General features: G+C 37.6%; 1 protein-coding gene across 7 annotated transcripts in view; it reads right to left on the bottom strand.

Annotated features, from left to right (window-relative positions):
• LOC127448137 (POU domain, class 2, transcription factor 1-like) overlaps window positions 1-18,181 on the bottom strand; it is a 26,994-nt gene extending 8,813 nt beyond the window's left edge. The window contains exons 1-13 of one of the 7 annotated variants that reach the window (XM_051710454.1): window positions 18,051-18,175; window positions 11,419-11,484; window positions 11,025-11,116; window positions 8,443-8,622; window positions 5,358-5,490; window positions 5,172-5,263; window positions 3,482-3,655; window positions 2,849-2,990; window positions 2,433-2,578; window positions 2,051-2,230; window positions 1,853-1,958; window positions 555-894; window positions 158-246 (exon numbers count right to left, since the gene is read on the bottom strand). In XM_051710454.1, coding sequence (XP_051566414.1) covers window positions 158-246; window positions 555-894; window positions 1,853-1,958; window positions 2,051-2,230; window positions 2,433-2,578; window positions 2,849-2,990; window positions 3,482-3,655; window positions 5,172-5,263; window positions 5,358-5,490; window positions 8,443-8,622; window positions 11,025-11,116; window positions 11,419-11,484; window positions 18,051-18,096 — 1,786 coding nt within the window. In that variant the 5' untranslated portion in view covers window positions 18,097-18,175. Of the gene's footprint in view, window positions 1-145; window positions 247-554; window positions 895-1,852; window positions 1,959-2,050; window positions 2,234-2,432; window positions 2,589-2,848; window positions 2,991-3,481; window positions 3,656-5,171; window positions 5,264-5,357; window positions 5,491-8,442; window positions 8,623-11,024; window positions 11,117-11,418; window positions 11,485-18,050 lie in introns of all 7 variants that reach the window. The other 6 variants (XM_051710457.1, XM_051710452.1, XM_051710453.1 and 3 more) reach the window with 6 other exon arrangements.

The following is an 18,181-nucleotide window of genomic DNA, read 5'->3' as shown; positions in this document are numbered from 1 at the left end:
GTGTTTCCAGTGCCAATAGAAACACATGCTTGTTTTACAGTCAGTAGTCAATAACTTGTGTCATTAAAAAACATATTGATTCTTCGGTTGTCAGCAAGATTTATAAGCGCATGCAGAGAGATATAGTAAATACAAGTGTACTTGCCACTCCACACACCTTGGATCGTGGCCAAGGTGCTGTTGCTCATCAGTGCTGGACTCAAAGCGCTCCCGAGACCACCAGGTGCCAAACTCAGAAGAGCCCCACTGCATGGAGAACACATGGAGTAAAGACGGAACAAACATTAAACACTAAGAAGGTAACTGACCAGCTTTATAGCGCATGATAAGTTGAGGGTGATGCAGTTTCAGACCCCATTTCCCCCTGGTTTTAAGTTGCAATTCTGTGATCTGATCACAAGACAACAGGTTTAAACGAGGTCCAAAATGTTGTGGAATCTGATCACTCAATCTTCCAATTGAAAAGATCTCCAGAGAAGCCTCAGAAACTAAGCACTAATCCTGTGCCTTCCAGAATTGCACTTATTGTATACATTGCACACAGAGACACTCACCCAGGAGAAAACTGCGAGGATGCCATGAGCCCAGGATTGAGGCCTGCGGCAGCAGCCATGGCAGCGATGCAGGCACTGTTGGGCAGCTGGCCGGCTCCTTGCAAAGCGGCAGAGAGGCTAGGCGCCGCCACCATCACATGCCCAGTGCCCAGAGTGGATGCCAGGGAGGAGGGTGCCTGACTTACTGCCGTGACTATCCCCTGAGCCAAAGCCTGCTCTGCAGAGGATGTCTGTGGTGTGGTGGGGGAAGGGCTGAGCGAAGGAGAGGATGCTGCGGTGGTGACCACAGGTGCAGTGGAGATGACAGATGCAGTGTTAATAGTCGAGCCAATGGTTGTGCCTGGAGGTGGGAAAGATTATTTTATGGACCCATGAGGTAAAATCAAGTTATAGTCACGAAAGTAATATCAGCCACGATTTTCTCCTTCTAAACTAATTATTTGATCAGACTGCCAAGAATAAAAGGGATAGTTCACTCAAAAATGAAAGTTCTGTCACCATTTACTCACCCTTATGCCATCCCAGATGTGTATGACTTTCTTTCATCTGCAGAACACAAATTAAGATTTTTAGAAGAATATCTCAGCTCTGTAGGTCCACAAGGCAAGTGAATGGTGGCCAGACCTTTAAAGCTAAAAAAATAAAATAAAATAAAAAAAATGAAACAAAGGCCACATGATGTAATCCATAAGACTACAGTGGTTAAATCCATATCTCCAGAATCAATATGATAGGTGTGGGTGAGAAACAAATCAATATTTAAATCCTTTTTTTACTTTCAATCTCCACTTTCACTTTTAAAATGTGAAAGAATGTGAAAGTGGAGATTTATAGTAAAAAAAGGACTTAAATATTTATCTGTTTCTCACCCACACTTATCATATCACTTCTGAAGACATGGATTTAACCACTGGAGTTTGATTACTTTAATGTGGCCTTTATTTGATATTTGGAGCTTCAAAGTTCTGGTCTCCATTTACTTGCAATGAATGGACCTACAGAGCTGAGATATTCTTCTAAAAATCTTTGTGTTCTGCAGAAAAAAGACAGTCATTCACATCTGGCACGGCATGAGGGTGAGTAAATGATGAGAATTTTTATTTTTGGGTGAACAACCCAAAAAATGCAATACAACCATTTTTATTACCAAGATGATAAATGAACACCACTGAATTGAACATGCAACAATGAGGACATATGGCACTGTGGCATCCAACTGTTAGAATGTTTACCATTGCATAAAGTGTTCTGTTAACATACTGTACTACTGTCAAAGAATAGTAAGTACTCTTGCTTACCAGTAAAACTGATGCTGGAGACACTAGTGCTGGTGAGAGGCAAAACAGAGCTTACAGTCATTGTAGCCGGTGTGTTTCTGGTCACAAGACTGGCTGTACTCAGTGCCTGAAATGAGGGGTAGAAGGAAGACATTTAGCACTATTTACAGCAGTTGGGTTGAATAAAGGAAGAAGTGATCCAGCATGGATCTAGCTTACCAGAGGTGTGGTGGGAGGGAAGATTGCTTTGATGGGGGTGCCAGCAGCGCTGCCACTGCTGGGCGGGTTGATCCTCTTCTCTTTCTGTCTGCGGTTACAGAACCATACTCGGATCACCTCTTTCTCCATGTTGAGCTGGTCCGCGATCATGGTGATCTCCTCAGAGGTAGGTTTTTGGTTCTGCTTGAAAAGGGCAAATGCACAAGAAACGCCCTTACGGCAAAAACACTTCCAAAAGAGCTAAGCTTGTAGTCCAAGTTCCGCAGTGGTAACACTTTAGTGGGAAAATATTTGACATGGGAATTCGTTTGGATATTTTAAATATACAAACTAAAGAATTTCACCATCTTCGAAAAAATCTTTGATGTGAGATGTCGCTCACCTCCAGAAAGCTCTTTTCTAAGGCCACTCTGATGTTGGTCTCAATGCTTGTCCTTTTCTTGCGGCGACGGTTTAGGCCCTCTATGCCCAGCCCAGGTGAGCCAAGAGAGCTGGGACTGGACAGGGCCTGGTCAGACGTCTGGTTCTCTGCACAAACAGCGCGCACAAAAGCACAAAGAGGGAGTGATATAAGCACCTGCAGCAAACTGCACTGTCCCTTTACTTGGCACCATTTGTATAGTAAAAGGTTTGCTTTATATACAGTAACAAACCACCACGTGTACGCATACAGATGAGAGAGCTGAGGCGAACTCCAAAACTAAAGAGGAATGTGACAGAAATCTCCATATCCTTTCTAACATTCTGTAAGGTATACTATGTCCTTTTGAGATGATTTAGAGCAGAGAAAATACATACCTGCATCACTGAGCCACTTTTCAAGCAGAGGCTTCAGTTTGCACATGTTTTTAAAGCTCAGGTTTAAGGCCTCAAAGCGAGAAATGGTGGTTTGGCTGAAGTCATTTCCATAAAGCTTTCCCATGGCAAGGCCAACATCCCCCTGGTACATGCAACACAACAATAAAGAGGTTTTAAACTGGAAATGTCAGACAAAATTCACTCCCTAAAACAGGATAAACAAAAGAGGTTACATAAGTTGAAGGCCAAATTTCTTTAAACAATAAGTTGTCACATAGGTCTCTGATATTCTATGATGACCTAAAAGATTGAAAACAGCCACTTGCTGCTTTGCACATGATAACAAACATAAACGAATCATTCAAAAACTCATGAATCAGACTCAACCTCCAGAGGTATCTGTTTATATGCACATATACTATTATTATACAGTTAAATCAGTGTACTGCTTTTTTGTTGTTGTTGTTTTTTTTGGGGGGGGAGGGGTTATTATATATAAAGGAATAATACGTGTGTGTGGGGGGGGGGGTCTTTTCAATTAGATTTTTTTGGCCCTCAAAACTAATAAAAGAATCATATTGAAATGAATTATAATAAAGATATATAATAAAGTTTGTGTATGTAGCTCTTCACCTGCGTAAAGCCCAGTTTAATACGTCTCTGTTTGAAGGTCTTAGCAAACTGCTCGAGCTCCTCCAGGTCGCTGGGCTCCTCCAGGCTGGGTGTATCAATGTGCTTTGGTGTCGTCTGGATGTGAGGGAGGGATTGGATGGGGGTAGCTGCTATCGTGCGTGTGGGTGTTGCAGGCTGTAAATGTAGGTATGAATTCATAGTGATAAACAAGGATGGATAACCAAACATAATTGTGGCAACTATGAAATGGACATCTCAGCAATAAATTTGTGCTATGCAATGTGTTTGTTTTCATCTGGACCAATGGTTCTCAAATGATTTTGCTTCAAGATCCAGATTTTACACTGGACATCCAAGTCGAAACCCCACACAGTACCAAAATTGTTTATCGCACAAAAGTAAGTACGTTTTAAATGTTAAGTGATCAGTTTTGCATTTATATAAAAAAGAACAGGTCCAGCAATAAGTATGCCATATGAAAATGAATAGGAAAAGCAACTATTTTGTTCATGCAAAGCAGAAGTGTGATTTAACTGCTTAAAAATAGTTCACCCAAAAATGAAAATTCTCACGTCATTTACTCACTTTCATGCCATCCCAGATGTGAAAGTGAATTTTGGCTAGAATTTTTAAGCTCCAAAAAAAAAATAAAGGCAGCATAAAAGTAATCCATATGACTCTAGTGGTTAAATCCTTATATTCAGAAGTGATATAATAGGTCTGGGTGAGAAACCATAAATCTCCATTTTCACTTTCACATTCTTTTGTTTTTGCCAATTTGCATTCTTCCTGCATATCGCCACTTACTGGGCAAAGAGGAGAATTTATAGTAAAAAAGGACTTAAATATTGATCTGTTTCTCACCCACACCTATCATATCACTTCTGAAGATATGAATTAAAACACTGCAGATGTATGGATTACTTTTATGCTGCCTTTATGTCCTTTTTGGAGTTTCAAAGTTCTGGCCACATTTCACTTGTGTTAAATGGACCAACAGAGCTGAGATGTTATTCTAAAAATCTTTTTTTTGTGTGTTCAGCGGAAGAAAGTAAGTCACACATCTGGGATGGTATGAGGGTGAGTAAATGATGAGAGAATAAGTTTTTGGGTGAACTATTCCTTTAATACATAGAACAAACATTGGGCTAAATATAGTACAAGTATAAGTATGTGGCAGGTGAAAATGCTGTAGATTTTGATAAGATTGATAAGCATACTTTTTTTTTTAAAAGTAAAGCCTGTTTATTTTATATTCCTACATATATGCAATTATTTGGTTAGTTGCACTTTATTATTTGCATTTAGGTTTTTTTTCCTTGATGTCCACAACCGTATAAGAACAGACCCAAGGCCCATTTTTGGGACGCAACCCACCAGTTGAGAACCACTGATATTGGCAATGTTAAAGTGCTGCTCATCTGCAATGCATTTCTAAAAACATTCCCTGTTAAATAGCAGAAGACATTCAACAGCTGCATTTGCAACACTTTTGGCATGTATGCAAATCTGCTCTTTTGATCTGTGGTTTTGAGGATGTAAAACAGATGTTTGTTCACAAATTAGACCATTAAAATAGAACTAAATGGAGTCTAGATCATGCACATCTCAGCGACATGCAGGTGCTACTGTATCTGGGTTGACTAAATTATATGGATTCAGTGGGTTGATAGGATTTGTATGCCCCGACCTGTGTGGAAAGTGTGATGCTTGGCTGGGTCTGCAGGAGGTTGGCTTGGCTTTGAGGTAGTTGAGTTAGAAAGTTCTGGGCTTGCAGGAGACCTGTTCAGTGCAAGAGAAATGACAAATCAATCAGACAGATCAACTAGAGGGATGGAAAGACCTGAGGAGGAGGAGGAGATAACATGAGACTCACTCTGCTGGCCCTGTGGCGTCTGGGAGATGATGAACTGCGCGGGCTGCAGCTGAGTTGCGATGTGGTGGCCCGGCTGGACCAGAACAAACTGCTGCAGGTTGAGGTTCTGATGCTGTTGCAGCTGCTGTAACTGCTTCATTGGTCCAAACAAACACACAAAGCAAGAAGAACGTTAATATGTGTCACTATCCCAGAGTGACTGCAAAATACAACCTCACCAATTAAAATTAATTACAGTTAGTGTTAATGGAATATTCCGGGTTCAATACAAGTTAAGCTCAATCTACAGCATTTGTGGCATATTATTGATTACCACAAAAAGTAATTTAGACTCAGAGACATGGGTTCTAGTCCCATGGAAACCAGAAAGTATTGCATTGCGTTAAGATAATCAATGATGTGCGCAATTCTGAGGTTGCATTTTCCCTATGAGATTAAATTTTTCCTCCACTGTCGGTTAGATTTAGGGCTGGGGTTTGGATTAGGCGTAAAATGAATAAATGATGCATTACATCATTTACATAAATAAACAAACTGGCTTTCAACACTTTGGCCACTTTATTGAGCACAGACTGTTTAGTAAGCCGCAGAACTTTTGACCTTTGTTGAATTCACAATAAGTCTGGAACATAGCACTGGCTCAACCAATGGTGAGTTTGAGGCAGGACTACATGTACAATGGAAGGCAAAGGAGTGTTTGAAGCTTGTCTGATAGTAATAATAATACTTGCCATTCAATTTGGGGGGTGCAGAAATTATACACCTTACTTGCAATAATCAGGCTAGTTAAAAGCATAAACACAGAAATAAAATATCAGAATATTTTGTTTCTTTTTGGAATAAAGGCATTGATTAATGTCTTCATTCCACTGGTGGGGAGATTGCCTTGTTTACTCAAATGAGATTTATTCAAATTACTACATTCATTAAAACAATGGCCCTACATTGAAAAAAACTGCACCTAAAAACACAGCCCTAGGCATTACACTGAATAAAGTCTCATGAACATTACATGAACGTGGCAACATTTTTGCAAAATGAAATTACATGCGTAATATTTGGCTGCAGTTTCCCAGGGAAATGTCCAGCGAGGGGCGCCAAAAGCGAGTGAAATGGTGTTGTAATGAGATGAGGTTTTTACGGTGAATATTAGATGGTGGTTTTAATGAGTAAAATGAACCTCCCAAACCTAAAACGTTAACGTAAATCTGAGCAATAGTGATCTAAAATCAAATTAGACATTCTTACCCTAAACCAACACTTAAACCTAACCGATAGTGTCCAAAAATGAGAAAAGCACATTATCTAAAGCAACCAGGTTATTTTGTGTCATTTCTATGACACTTTCGTCTCATGTGTCAACTTGCATGCTTGGCTGGTCTCGAACCACGTACTTACAGTCTTAAGTCCAACACACTATCAAGTGAGCTACCGTGCAAGCTAATTACATTGGAATTAGTGTGTAAAGTAGGCGAGTCTGTAATACAAGCATTACATTTCAAATTATGTGTTTATAGCATAAATGTTTCAATATCATAACATAGCAATGTGTGAGTAATAGAGCAAAAGTGTTTATTAAGTCATAATCAGCAGTTGTAATTGTGATGTGTGAAAGTGAATAAAACGCACAGTTGTTGTCGCACCTCTAGTGTTCATTTCACCAGAAAGCTGTGGTGAAACGTAGAATGCGACAAGTAAAAGTCCAGTTTGTAAAAATTTTGTTATAGTAACGTCAGTGTTTCCCATTAATTACCTTTCCCGCCACAGTCTAATTTGTCCTGTCACAGTTTCATAATGAACCGAAAATATTTTTGTACTTCTCATAACAACATAAAAATCTCTAACGTTGTGTTTTGCACCACTGATTTGGCAAAGCATCTCTCACTCCCAGTCAGTCAGTTAAAAAAGCACTGAATTTTATTTATTAATTTATTTGTATTTTTGTTCTATTATTTTTAATCTATTTCTATTCATTGCTGTTTGTCATTTTATTACTGTTTGTTTACTAGTCTTGAATAATTACTAAAGAACTTAAAACCATTCTTCTATAATTAACATTAGTTAGTGTTATTATTTGTTGTGATATTGAAGCTGGAATTGAGAATCATCAAATTTCATTACTGACTACTGAAATGTTGGTATTGTGATAATGTATATTATTATTATTATTCTATAGTATATATTATTCTACATGGCAGATCTTGCTGCATTAACATGATGAAAAAGCAGATCTCATTCCATAGAAGTGTGAGCATCCCTGCTGTAAATGATGGCGATGGAGGCTTTCGTTTATTTGACTATCATATGTGACATAAAATAATTATCATATGACAACAGCCTCCTCCCCAGTGCAGTTTACATTTCTGTCACAGAGAATTGAGTTGATTGCAAAGGTACACTATTAGGTTGGGTATCGGTCACAATTTTAGAAAAATACACAACCTAAACTTTTACATGTTACTTGAGCATGTAACTTAAATGTCCTTTTTTCTCTCCGGACAAGTAACTTTTTTACTCGGACAAGTGAATGACCAATTCCGGAGGACAAGCACATGACAATGCTTAATGTCGAGCCCTGGCTCAAAAGTATGCTCTAGTCGATTTTGTGTTTTGACCATTTGTGAACTGCATTAAACTCCATCTTGATTATGCTTAGTGGATGTGACTATTTTGCCGTGTCATCACCATTCATATCTATACAAGCAATGTGTTTATGATTAAATTACAACTAGAGCACAAAATTGTTTACAAGAGCACAAAGATCTTCATAGATCTAGCCACTTAATTTTGCTCTCAAATTGCACCAGATTGATGCATTTAACTTTAAAATGTACAATATTTTCTTAGGGGGAGTATGCCCCCGGATGCCCCTAGAGGGTCCCAGGTCAACCCACCACAGTCTCACAAAATCCTGTGGGAAACACTAAACGTTCATTCTATGAGACTAGGTTGAATAAAATACAGGATGATAACTTATGACTTTTCAAAGTTATATATGTTGCAGTTATATAGATAAAATGTTCTTTATAGTAACAAATTTGCATGGATGCATGAAAACAGGGCAGTGAAGACGTGGCTGTCTTACAGGCGTGATCTGGATGGGTTGGGAGAGGGGGATCTGGGTGATGGGGGTGGCAGCGGAGGCAGAGATGCTGGCTCCTGTAGTGCTGCTCTGCTGGCCAGCCGAATGCTGCACGGCTGCTGCTAACAGCTGAGCCTGAGCCTGCTGCAGCAATAACTGCTGCTGCACTGGAGTCAAAGTCAACTGGAGAACAGAGAAAGAGACAAAGAGAGAGACAGCAAGTCTATAAATTTCTAATGACCACACTTAATTTCATTAGGCTCACGCAGAAACTGTGCATACACAAATTTGCAGCTTTTCACAAAATTTGAACAACTGCCATTCATAAAGTTCTAACTTGCCCCTATATGTTTTTGTTTTTTTTATACAGTGTTTGGACACACAATGTGCGCAATTTCTTTTCCTCCACCTTTTTCTCCTCATGTGCTGTCAGGAGCACGCACTGAGCTGTGCTTATGTAAACAATGATGTACATTTCGGTCGGTTCTTCACACAGTGCTAGCGAATGGCTTCAGTAGACTTGAAATGTTCTGCACAAGTGTTATGGATGACTTTGTGCTTTTGGAGCTGGACAGTCACAATCACGATCCTCACAACCCTCAATTTTATATGTTTCATGAAAAAAGTCATACTCATTTGACTCGAGGAGGGTGACTAAATGAGGACAAATTTAATGTTGAGCTATCAGTATTGCCCCATGCAATCACTATCACTTGTATTTATTCTGTTTTGGATGTTCAATCAGTATTCTGTATAAACTAGTTAAAAAAAATATATATATATATTATGTAACAAAGTACACAGAAAAGACAAAAAGTTTACGATAAGAATAATTTAATGTTCAGATTCTTATATCAAAATTCTAATTTTTTTTTTTTTTCTTTTTCTTCAAAAGAGTAGTGTAACTTTATATTATTCAGGAAACAGTAAACATTTTATATTTTGTATATTAAAACTTTTTTTTGTGACATGATGCACACGTTTATTTAGTTTTGCAATCTATTTTTTGGGTTGGGGGTGGGTGCAAAAAAACTTCTAGTTTCAAAGGGGGGTGTGACAATTTTTTTTTTTTAGTACCACTGCATCAGACCAAGGACCATCTGCAAAAAAATAATACTAAACCTCTTCTTATAACTAACTACACTTTCTTTGATATTTTTTCAGTAATTTTAAGCATCTAGTCCAAAGGTTATTTTTTGTAGATTCATGCTCTCTGTAGAAATCTGAAATTCTCTCATTATTTGGTAACACACAGCAGAGGGTAGTAAATGCAATAAGAATTGCATTTCTCATTTCTAAATAATTATATAAAAAATATATATAAAAAAATAAAAAAAGTACTTAAAGAATGACTGGAATCGTTACTGGAACCGTTAAGGAACCGGAATAGGAACTGGAATCATAAATTCCTTATGATTCCCAACTCTAGTCCCAAATCACAGTGTGTTGAAATAAGTATCCCAAATATACCAGGATGGTCTGCTATTGCTGGTAGATTTTCAAATTGTGGATCCATGCATGCTTTTCCAGCTAATATTGCCTACAGTCCCTTGCTCAACGGAAAAGGTGTTTGATGGTTCGCCTCAGAACTACAATTGTGAATATGGAAAAACTACATATACATACATATATATATATATAAAAATGTGTCTTATTGTGTATTTCTATATATACTTATATTTTCTATTTGCTTTTTATTTTTATTCTTTTTTTTGTCTTGTTGTATTGTCTGTGCTCAGGAAGTTTCTGTCACTAAGACAAAGTCATTGTATTTGTAAGCATATTTGGCAATAAAGCTCATTCTGATTCTGATAGTGATTATAAAGTCGTGAAATTTTACTAGTATTGGTATCACCAACTGAAATACTGTTATCGTGATCACCAACACTGTCGTTTGTGAACTGTGTGTACTTTCTTTGGTTTCAAATGTTCCAACTAAGTGGTAAAACCAAAAATTTGAACATAGCACAAACAACGATGAGTGGGGGCACAGAGAGAAAAGCTATCCCAAAATCCCAAATTTACTACACAAAAACAAACATATTTTGTCTTATATCTATGGTGATAAAAAAAATAATGCAACCTTCTGAGGCTTCAAGCAGAGAAGAGAGGAGAGTGGATATGCTAATTAACAAAACGGTTATGCAGTCCATGTAAATTCTGCATAGATTTGCATATTCTCAACCATCTGTTTCCGAGCAACTGCAGAGCAGCTAATTAGCATATGGAGCCCAATAATTTCCCCTGTAACCAGGAGATAACATGCTGTGCTTTATTTGTATGCATGCCTATCTCTAATCTTTAGAGTTATAACAAATCTCACACATTATATTCAAATACACACGATGATCATCCTGTTGCCACACATTCACACACACATCATGACATCAGGAGGAAAGCCTTAGCAGTCATTTCGTGAGACAATTGGGAGATTAGTGACTCAGACAGGTGAGAACCATGACCCTGGGGACATCTTCAAATTCCTATCTCTCTTTTTTTTTTTTTTTCAGTGTTTATGCAAGTGTCATGACACATAGACCACAAGTGTGTGTGTGAGAGAGAGAGCCGAGAGAGAAAGATTATACCTGTTGGAGCAAGGCCTGTGCGTGTGCGTTGGTGATTGCGCTTGTTGTTTGCACAGTCTGCCTCTGAAAGTCCAGTCCATTTGTTTGGGCACCTGGGTGAAGAAAAGCAGTCAATGCCACAATAGATCAGAGTCACACAAAAAGGTCTTTTCAACTAACTTACTCTGCTCCATGGCCTTTCTTATTTCAACACCCTGCGATACAAATTGAGAGATATACTGTCCTACTTATTCCAGCTCAGTCAAAGCTGCGCAAGTGATCCTTCAGAACATGAAATGCGAACTGCAAATCATTCACGCCCTTATCAAAATGCAAGAGAACGTCATGTTGGAAAGATTAGGCAGAAAGATCTAAATTAAACCAACAGCAAACGGTTCCACACCAGGTAACTCACCAGTGTTTTCGTCCCCACTCTCCATTGCACATTTACTTGATTCTGATGGATTACTCATTCTAGAATCTGGAACAGATATAAAAGGAAGATTGGACTTTTAAGTTTCCATCCAAGATATCAATTCAAACCAATCGCTTCCTCAATGCCTTTCAAAAGTGCAGAGAATTTTTAAGCAATAAAAAAAATACATCCAGTATTTTTTTTTTAAACAGTATTGCTCAATTAAATTTATCCACCAAAGATTAAAAAAAAAATGCCACATATGGTGTACTTTATCTAACGAGCTAAGCTAACAAGCTCACTAATTCACTTACTAGATAATATAATATCACTATACTGGCAAACAGATGTTAAACTATTGTTGCTGACTGCCAACATCACTTACCAGCAGCCACTGCATCTGCCTTTTCAAGTGTTTCCACAAGCATCACAACAAACTTGGTCAAAAGCAAAGATGTCTATGTCAGACTAAATGGTTTTCGGTGAAAATAAACACACAAGCACAGCACAAGCGCAGAAAACAACTAAGCTCCCTCAAACTGTGGTTGCTTCTATCTCTGGCTTGCTTTCTCTCTCACTCTGTGCCATGATTGTCATAACAACTAAATGTGAAGAAGTTAGTTTCATTCTGGAATGGAGCAGAGGCAGAGCAGCTGACAGAACCCATAATGAAGCATAATCAGTATGCAGCTGATTAAAGCCACATGCAAATCTCCTTCACTTCATTAGCTGAGCAACACTTTGAAGTCCTGCAAGCAATTAATTTCACACAGCGCTCTGAGAGTTTTCGCCCTAATTTAAATGTTCATAAATATTTATCATCTCATTAGCATATTAATTGGATTGCTTTGGCGAGAAAGGAAGGAATGGGGGGGGGGGGGATCATGGTGCTGCTCTAGTTTCGCTGCTGGTTAAATTAGGCAAAACAGGTGAGTTTCATGTCAATGCGATCAAAGCACAAAAACTAGTGAGGTCAATATCTGGACATAAAGACAAGTTCATTTTAGAAGTATTTCTTTCAAGTTTTAAGCACCAGAGGTCACACAGCCTCCCTGTGGCCCAAACACTTCACGGATCAAATTCCTTGACTTCTGTAGCCATATTGTCTGCAAAGAACAAGAAGTCTGCTTTGCATATCCAGATTAACTGTGCACCTCATTACCTGATTTTTGTCAGAGCTCAGCCTAATTACAAGAGATTTATACACTAGAACAAAGATCTGACAAGGTAACCATAAAAATCAGCCAATCCAAAGGGAAGTTTGCAGAATGCCGACCTGCATAAGGATTACATGACCAACAAGACCAGCTGAATGGCGGAATCCAACAAAACTGCTATACTTGTGTTATTTCTTGTTTTTCAATAAAAGAACATAAAAAGATGACTAATAAAAAATTATTTCTTTTCCAAAGCCATATGTGAAAATCATGTAACAGTTCAGGTAATTATCAAAACTATTCCGGAGAGCAATTTTCAAAGAAGCAGAAAATATTTCAGAATGGTTACGCTATACTCAAATATTAGTACTTTAAATTGTAACAAGTCATTAGGAGCATTTTATGGAAACGATGATTGAATGCACTACAGGGGGCAAAATAATTTCAATATTTCATTATGAGTGATAATGAACACAGAACATTACAGATATTCAAATTCTACATTTTACAACAAAATCACTCTTGAATTTCAGAGAGGCCTTGACAAAACATTCAAGCCAGTAAGTGATACTATCGTTAGTGTAGACCTATCAGGAACGCTTTATTATATAAAGGATACTATTCACGGAGCACAATTATTTGCAGCCATTAAAATAATTTCACTGGACAACAAAAAACAGGAAAGGAATATGTAGAAGATTGGAGGCAGCCAAGAGGGTCTGGATGACTTCAAGTAATAAAACACAACAGGATTCTTCTGCTAAATTCTCAAATTCATGGTGCACCTAATTTTAGGGCCACAATCATTTAGTTAATTAATAGACTGTAGCCTGTTGGTTCTGTTACTACATGTTCTTAACAGAAAAATGGCAAGAAAAAAAAAAAAAAAAAAACCAGACAGACAGATGCAAAGTGCCATGAAGTTTCATCATTTCGTTTTAAAAGTGTCAGCTACTACAAAAATAAAAGTGAGCATTCATGCGGGTAATTTACACTATACACTCAAAAAAAGGATTTCTGCAGGTTGTTCAGTTTACTTAATTAAAATGAACTAAAGCAACACAATTCTAGAACATTTCATCTTAACTTGATTTCATTACGATCATTCCAATTAAATTTGTAAAAATGAAGTTTACTTAATCAATTCAAGTTAGGACTGCATGAATACTTTTTGTAGCATTGATGAAACTGGGCACAAGATTTCCATTTCCCAGCATGTTTTGCAGGTGAATGTATGGGGTGAACAAATGTTGAAACTAAGTGTTATTTTATGCATTTTTGAGTAAGATAAGAATAGGAAGAGATTTGTTCATCTTTAATGTTGCATTATATTGGCATTTAAAAGGATTGTTTGTTAGGCTGGTGTTTTTGGAGTTACCATTTTGGTATTGTGGCACTTGTTCTTAGGTTGTGTATGGACTCTCAATTTCAAAAAAGTTTGATTTGATTGCTGCTTAGCTCTATAAGCAGTCACTATCAAACTGAGAGTGCAAGTTTCACTGTCGTTACACTTGCTCACCTGGCATATACTAATGGTTAATAAAGTTAATTTAGTTGGACCAACATAAGACAATTAATTAGATCTTATCTAGTTGGTCTGACAAAATGAATTTAAGTTTGTACAACTAGAACAAGTCAGTTCAAACCAATTCTTTTTGTTGGAAAAATTTAATTGCATGGAAAAGTTGTAGGTACAATTTAATTGTAGGTATAAGCTGTGGATGCAGGAAACAAACATGTTACAGCATGTCATTGCCTCTCTAAGCCCAGCATATTGAACAGCAGAGTAAAACATTATCTGATTGAAAGGGGATCTACATAGAAAAAAAAAACTGTTGGTTTAACTTAATTCAATTCTGAACATTGGTTCCACATAATGAAAGTTAACTTACTTGATATGAACTTAAATTGTCCTATATAAGGCTCTACTCAAATACTTTGTGTAGCAAAAACCTAAATGAACAGAGTTAACAAAACATAAATGTGATCTGTTCAAATAACTCTTAAACTTTGCAGCTTGTTGCTAGCTAACAACAGCATACATTAGCATATTATATTAATCTTTTTGAACTGTATGACAATTATGGTGCTGCTGAGGGTTTATAGATCCTCAGTCAGTCATTATACTGATGATCCCTCAGTACTTGCTTCATGAGAAAAGCAACAGCCTACATGCTAATATTTCCGTAATAACGAAGCAATCCATGAACTAAGCATTAGCTCCACTCTTCTCCACAATGGTAATCTCCAAAAATATTCAGAAACTCCCCAGGGCATGCTGAGTGACTCCAGCCAGGTCTTCAACCAAATTGGCCAAGTTTCTAGAGAGGGTAGATTCACATGGGGTAACCTCCTCGTGGTCGCTATAAAGTGGTTCTCGCTCTCAGAGGGGCACATGGTGATTTATGCGTGGATGCCGCGGAGAATAGCGTGAAGCCTCCACACGCGCTAGGTCTCCGCGGTAACGCGCTCAACAAGCCACGTGATAAGTTGCATGGATTGATGGTCTCAGACACGGAGGCAACTGAGATTCGTCCTCCGCCACCCGGACTGAGGTGAGTCACTACGCCACCACAAGGACTTAGAGCGCATTGGTAATTGGGCATTCCAAATTGGGGAGAAAAAAAAAAACATGACAATCTCCTATAAATCCCAACATAGCAGAACATTAAACACTAACAAGTCACCTTTTTCATTTTATGTAGAAATACATTAAAGGAATAGTTAACCCAAAAATCAAAATTCTCTCATCATTTACTCACCCCAATGCCATCCCAGAAGTGTGAATTTCTTTCTTCTGCAGAACATAAAGATTTTTTTGAAGAATATCTCACTCTGTAGGTCCTTACAATGCAAGTGAATGCTTACCAGAACTTTTAAGTTTCAAAAAGCAGCATAAAATGACCCCAGTGGTTAAATCCAAAGTCTTCAGAAGCAATATAATAAGTGTGGGTGACAAACAGACTATAAATCTACACTTTTACATTCTTCTTTTGTTTTTTGGCAGTTAGCATTCTTCGTGCATATCACCACCTACTGGTCAAAGGTGAAGATTTAAAGCTTTAAAAAACATTTGTTTCTCACCCTGACCAATCATATCGCTTCTGAAGATATGGATTTAACCACTGGAGTCATATGGATTACTGTTATGCTGCCTTTATGTGCTTTTTTGAGCTTCAAATTTCTGGCTACCATTCACTTGCATTGTATGGACATATGTAGATCAAAATATTCTTCTAAAAATCTTTGTTTGTGTTCTGCAGAAGAATGGCCCAAGGGTGAGTAAATGAGAGAATTTTCATTTTTACTTGAACTATACATTTAAACACTTAATTTCAAAATGTACTCTCCAAATCCAGTCCAATGCAAAGCATGTTCGAAACTCGAAATTCCTTGCTCAGTTTTAGCAATACTTTGATGCAACAAATATGCTTCACATATTACCAACACAACTGGATTAACATAGATGGATTGTATACAATGAAATTAAGTTGAGATAAAAGCTAAAAAATTGTGTTGCATTAGCTTATTTGAATTAAGTTAATTGAGCAAGCAGTAAACATCACGTTGAGTGAACACCATCCATTAGAGGTCTGAATTCATTTGAACATTTCATAGCAATATTATCAAATCAATTTTTGTTGACTGTGTTGAATTTCACTAGGACTTTACGCAATATAATTATGTTCTCATTTCATAAATGTATTAAACTGATTTTGAGTGTTCTGGTTTAGAATTTTCAGCAGAGCTGCTTTCCCTTTTATCAGTGTATGTTATACCTGACTCCCTCGTGGCACCTCCAAAATCCATACTTATAATGTAACATTTATCCCAAATTAACTCCAATGTAGTTCAACCATTCATGTTGAAAGGCTGATGTAAAGGACTTCAAATAATTTGACACACACAAAAACTACAGTAAAAATTTAAATTTCTCTTTCATTCATTGTTAAACAAGCAATCATGCATGCAAATTCAAAAGGCAACACTTTACAATAAGGCAAGGAGCAATATTTTTACAGCACTTAAAAATCTTGGTTAATTTCAACAAACTATTTATTTATTTATTTATTTTTTATTAAAAGTTGTATACTTTAACATCAATGCATTTTGGAGTTAAGAACAACTAATAACGAACAACAGTATTTTCGTAACATTAATCAAGATTAGTAAAAGCTGTAAAAATGTTGTTCACTGTTAATGATACCTATTACATTTATTAATATTAACAAACAGAACTTTAAAATAAAGCATTGCAAAAAAAAAAAGAAAAAAAAAAGTGAATAGTACTTTCAAAAAAGTTAACCCCTTGGCAAGACCAAACATATTTACATGTAAGTTTTTCTCTATTGCTTTGTAATGGGACGCCAGTGATTCAAGTTAAATTATCGTCAGCAAATAAGACAAAAATTGTGACAATTTATGCATAGTTATCATTATTTAAACAGTATGTTTTGCTGTTCACGGATAATGAAATCCAGTTACGCGCGAGATGAGTAAATACACAAACCTACAGCTGCTGTAAGTAGAGAAGCTGGGCTGTATATGAGGATTACTGTTCAGACAGCGCCTATTAGACTAGCAAATAATGGCATAATGCCTGCAAAACATCTCTTTAAACAGACCAACTGATATAGTGTTACAGTAACACACTGTGCAGACAGACAGCAAAAGCCAAATAGTTACTAAGAATCTATTTGTTACAACTTATCTAGATACATTTTATCAGCTGCCAGTGTGTTCCATTTTCGGTACGTTCCTACGTCGTTCAACAATGAAATGGATTCATTCTGATAGAATATGTTGAACACCGCGTTCTGAGCTCTAGAAGGCCCACAAGAATAACACAACAAGGCTACAAGCCTGCAATAGGGACAAAAGGCAGGAGAATGTGCATAAAAAACACGCTACGCTAAAATAAACACTCATGTTTTGACTGTACACAAAGGAACCCTCAGCTGCTCTGCTGTTTTATATGTTGACCGTAAACACGTTGCGCAGACGCCGGCTGATTGCGAGCGAATGAATATTCAAACCTTTATATGTGGGATTGGTTCACGGCGCAATAAACCAACACAAAGCCGCTGGAGTAGCATTAGCCGCCTAGCATGTACACAGCAGCCTTTAGTTATGATTAACTGTAATATTCGTACAAGCGCCGACCGGGGAAGGTGCAAAAACAAGCGTGCCGTCGCCGATTATTGCTAATAAAATATGCTACGCGGAGTTTGCTCGGCGGCTATATGAATATGTAACGCGGCTGCTCTAATCACACAAAGGAGGCTTTTTTTTTTCCTTTTAATTTGCCGTCGCACAGACTGAGAATTATTCCCTGATACGTTTATGTAACGGGTGCATGTGACTGCAACATCGGTCTCGGGTGTTTTGTTTACGCTTTGCCCTCCACGCTTTTCTGTCTTGAGAGAAAGAGTGTTTGAATATGAATATGAATATGTAAAATGCAGTAATGATTACCTGGTCCTGAACTCTCATCTTGACTCGTTGCTACTCCGTCCGCCATTTTGAATATTTAAGCCCAAATCCTCAAACCCTTCATACGAAAACACAATACAGCGGCTCCCCTGATCAGATCACCTACCATTATC

The sequence above is a fragment of the Myxocyprinus asiaticus genome, chromosome 11 (assembly GCF_019703515.2).
Source record: "Myxocyprinus asiaticus isolate MX2 ecotype Aquarium Trade chromosome 11, UBuf_Myxa_2, whole genome shotgun sequence".
Lineage (NCBI taxonomy): Eukaryota > Metazoa > Chordata > Actinopteri > Cypriniformes > Catostomidae > Myxocyprinus > Myxocyprinus asiaticus.
This window is presented reverse-complemented; position numbering and strand designations above follow the sequence as displayed.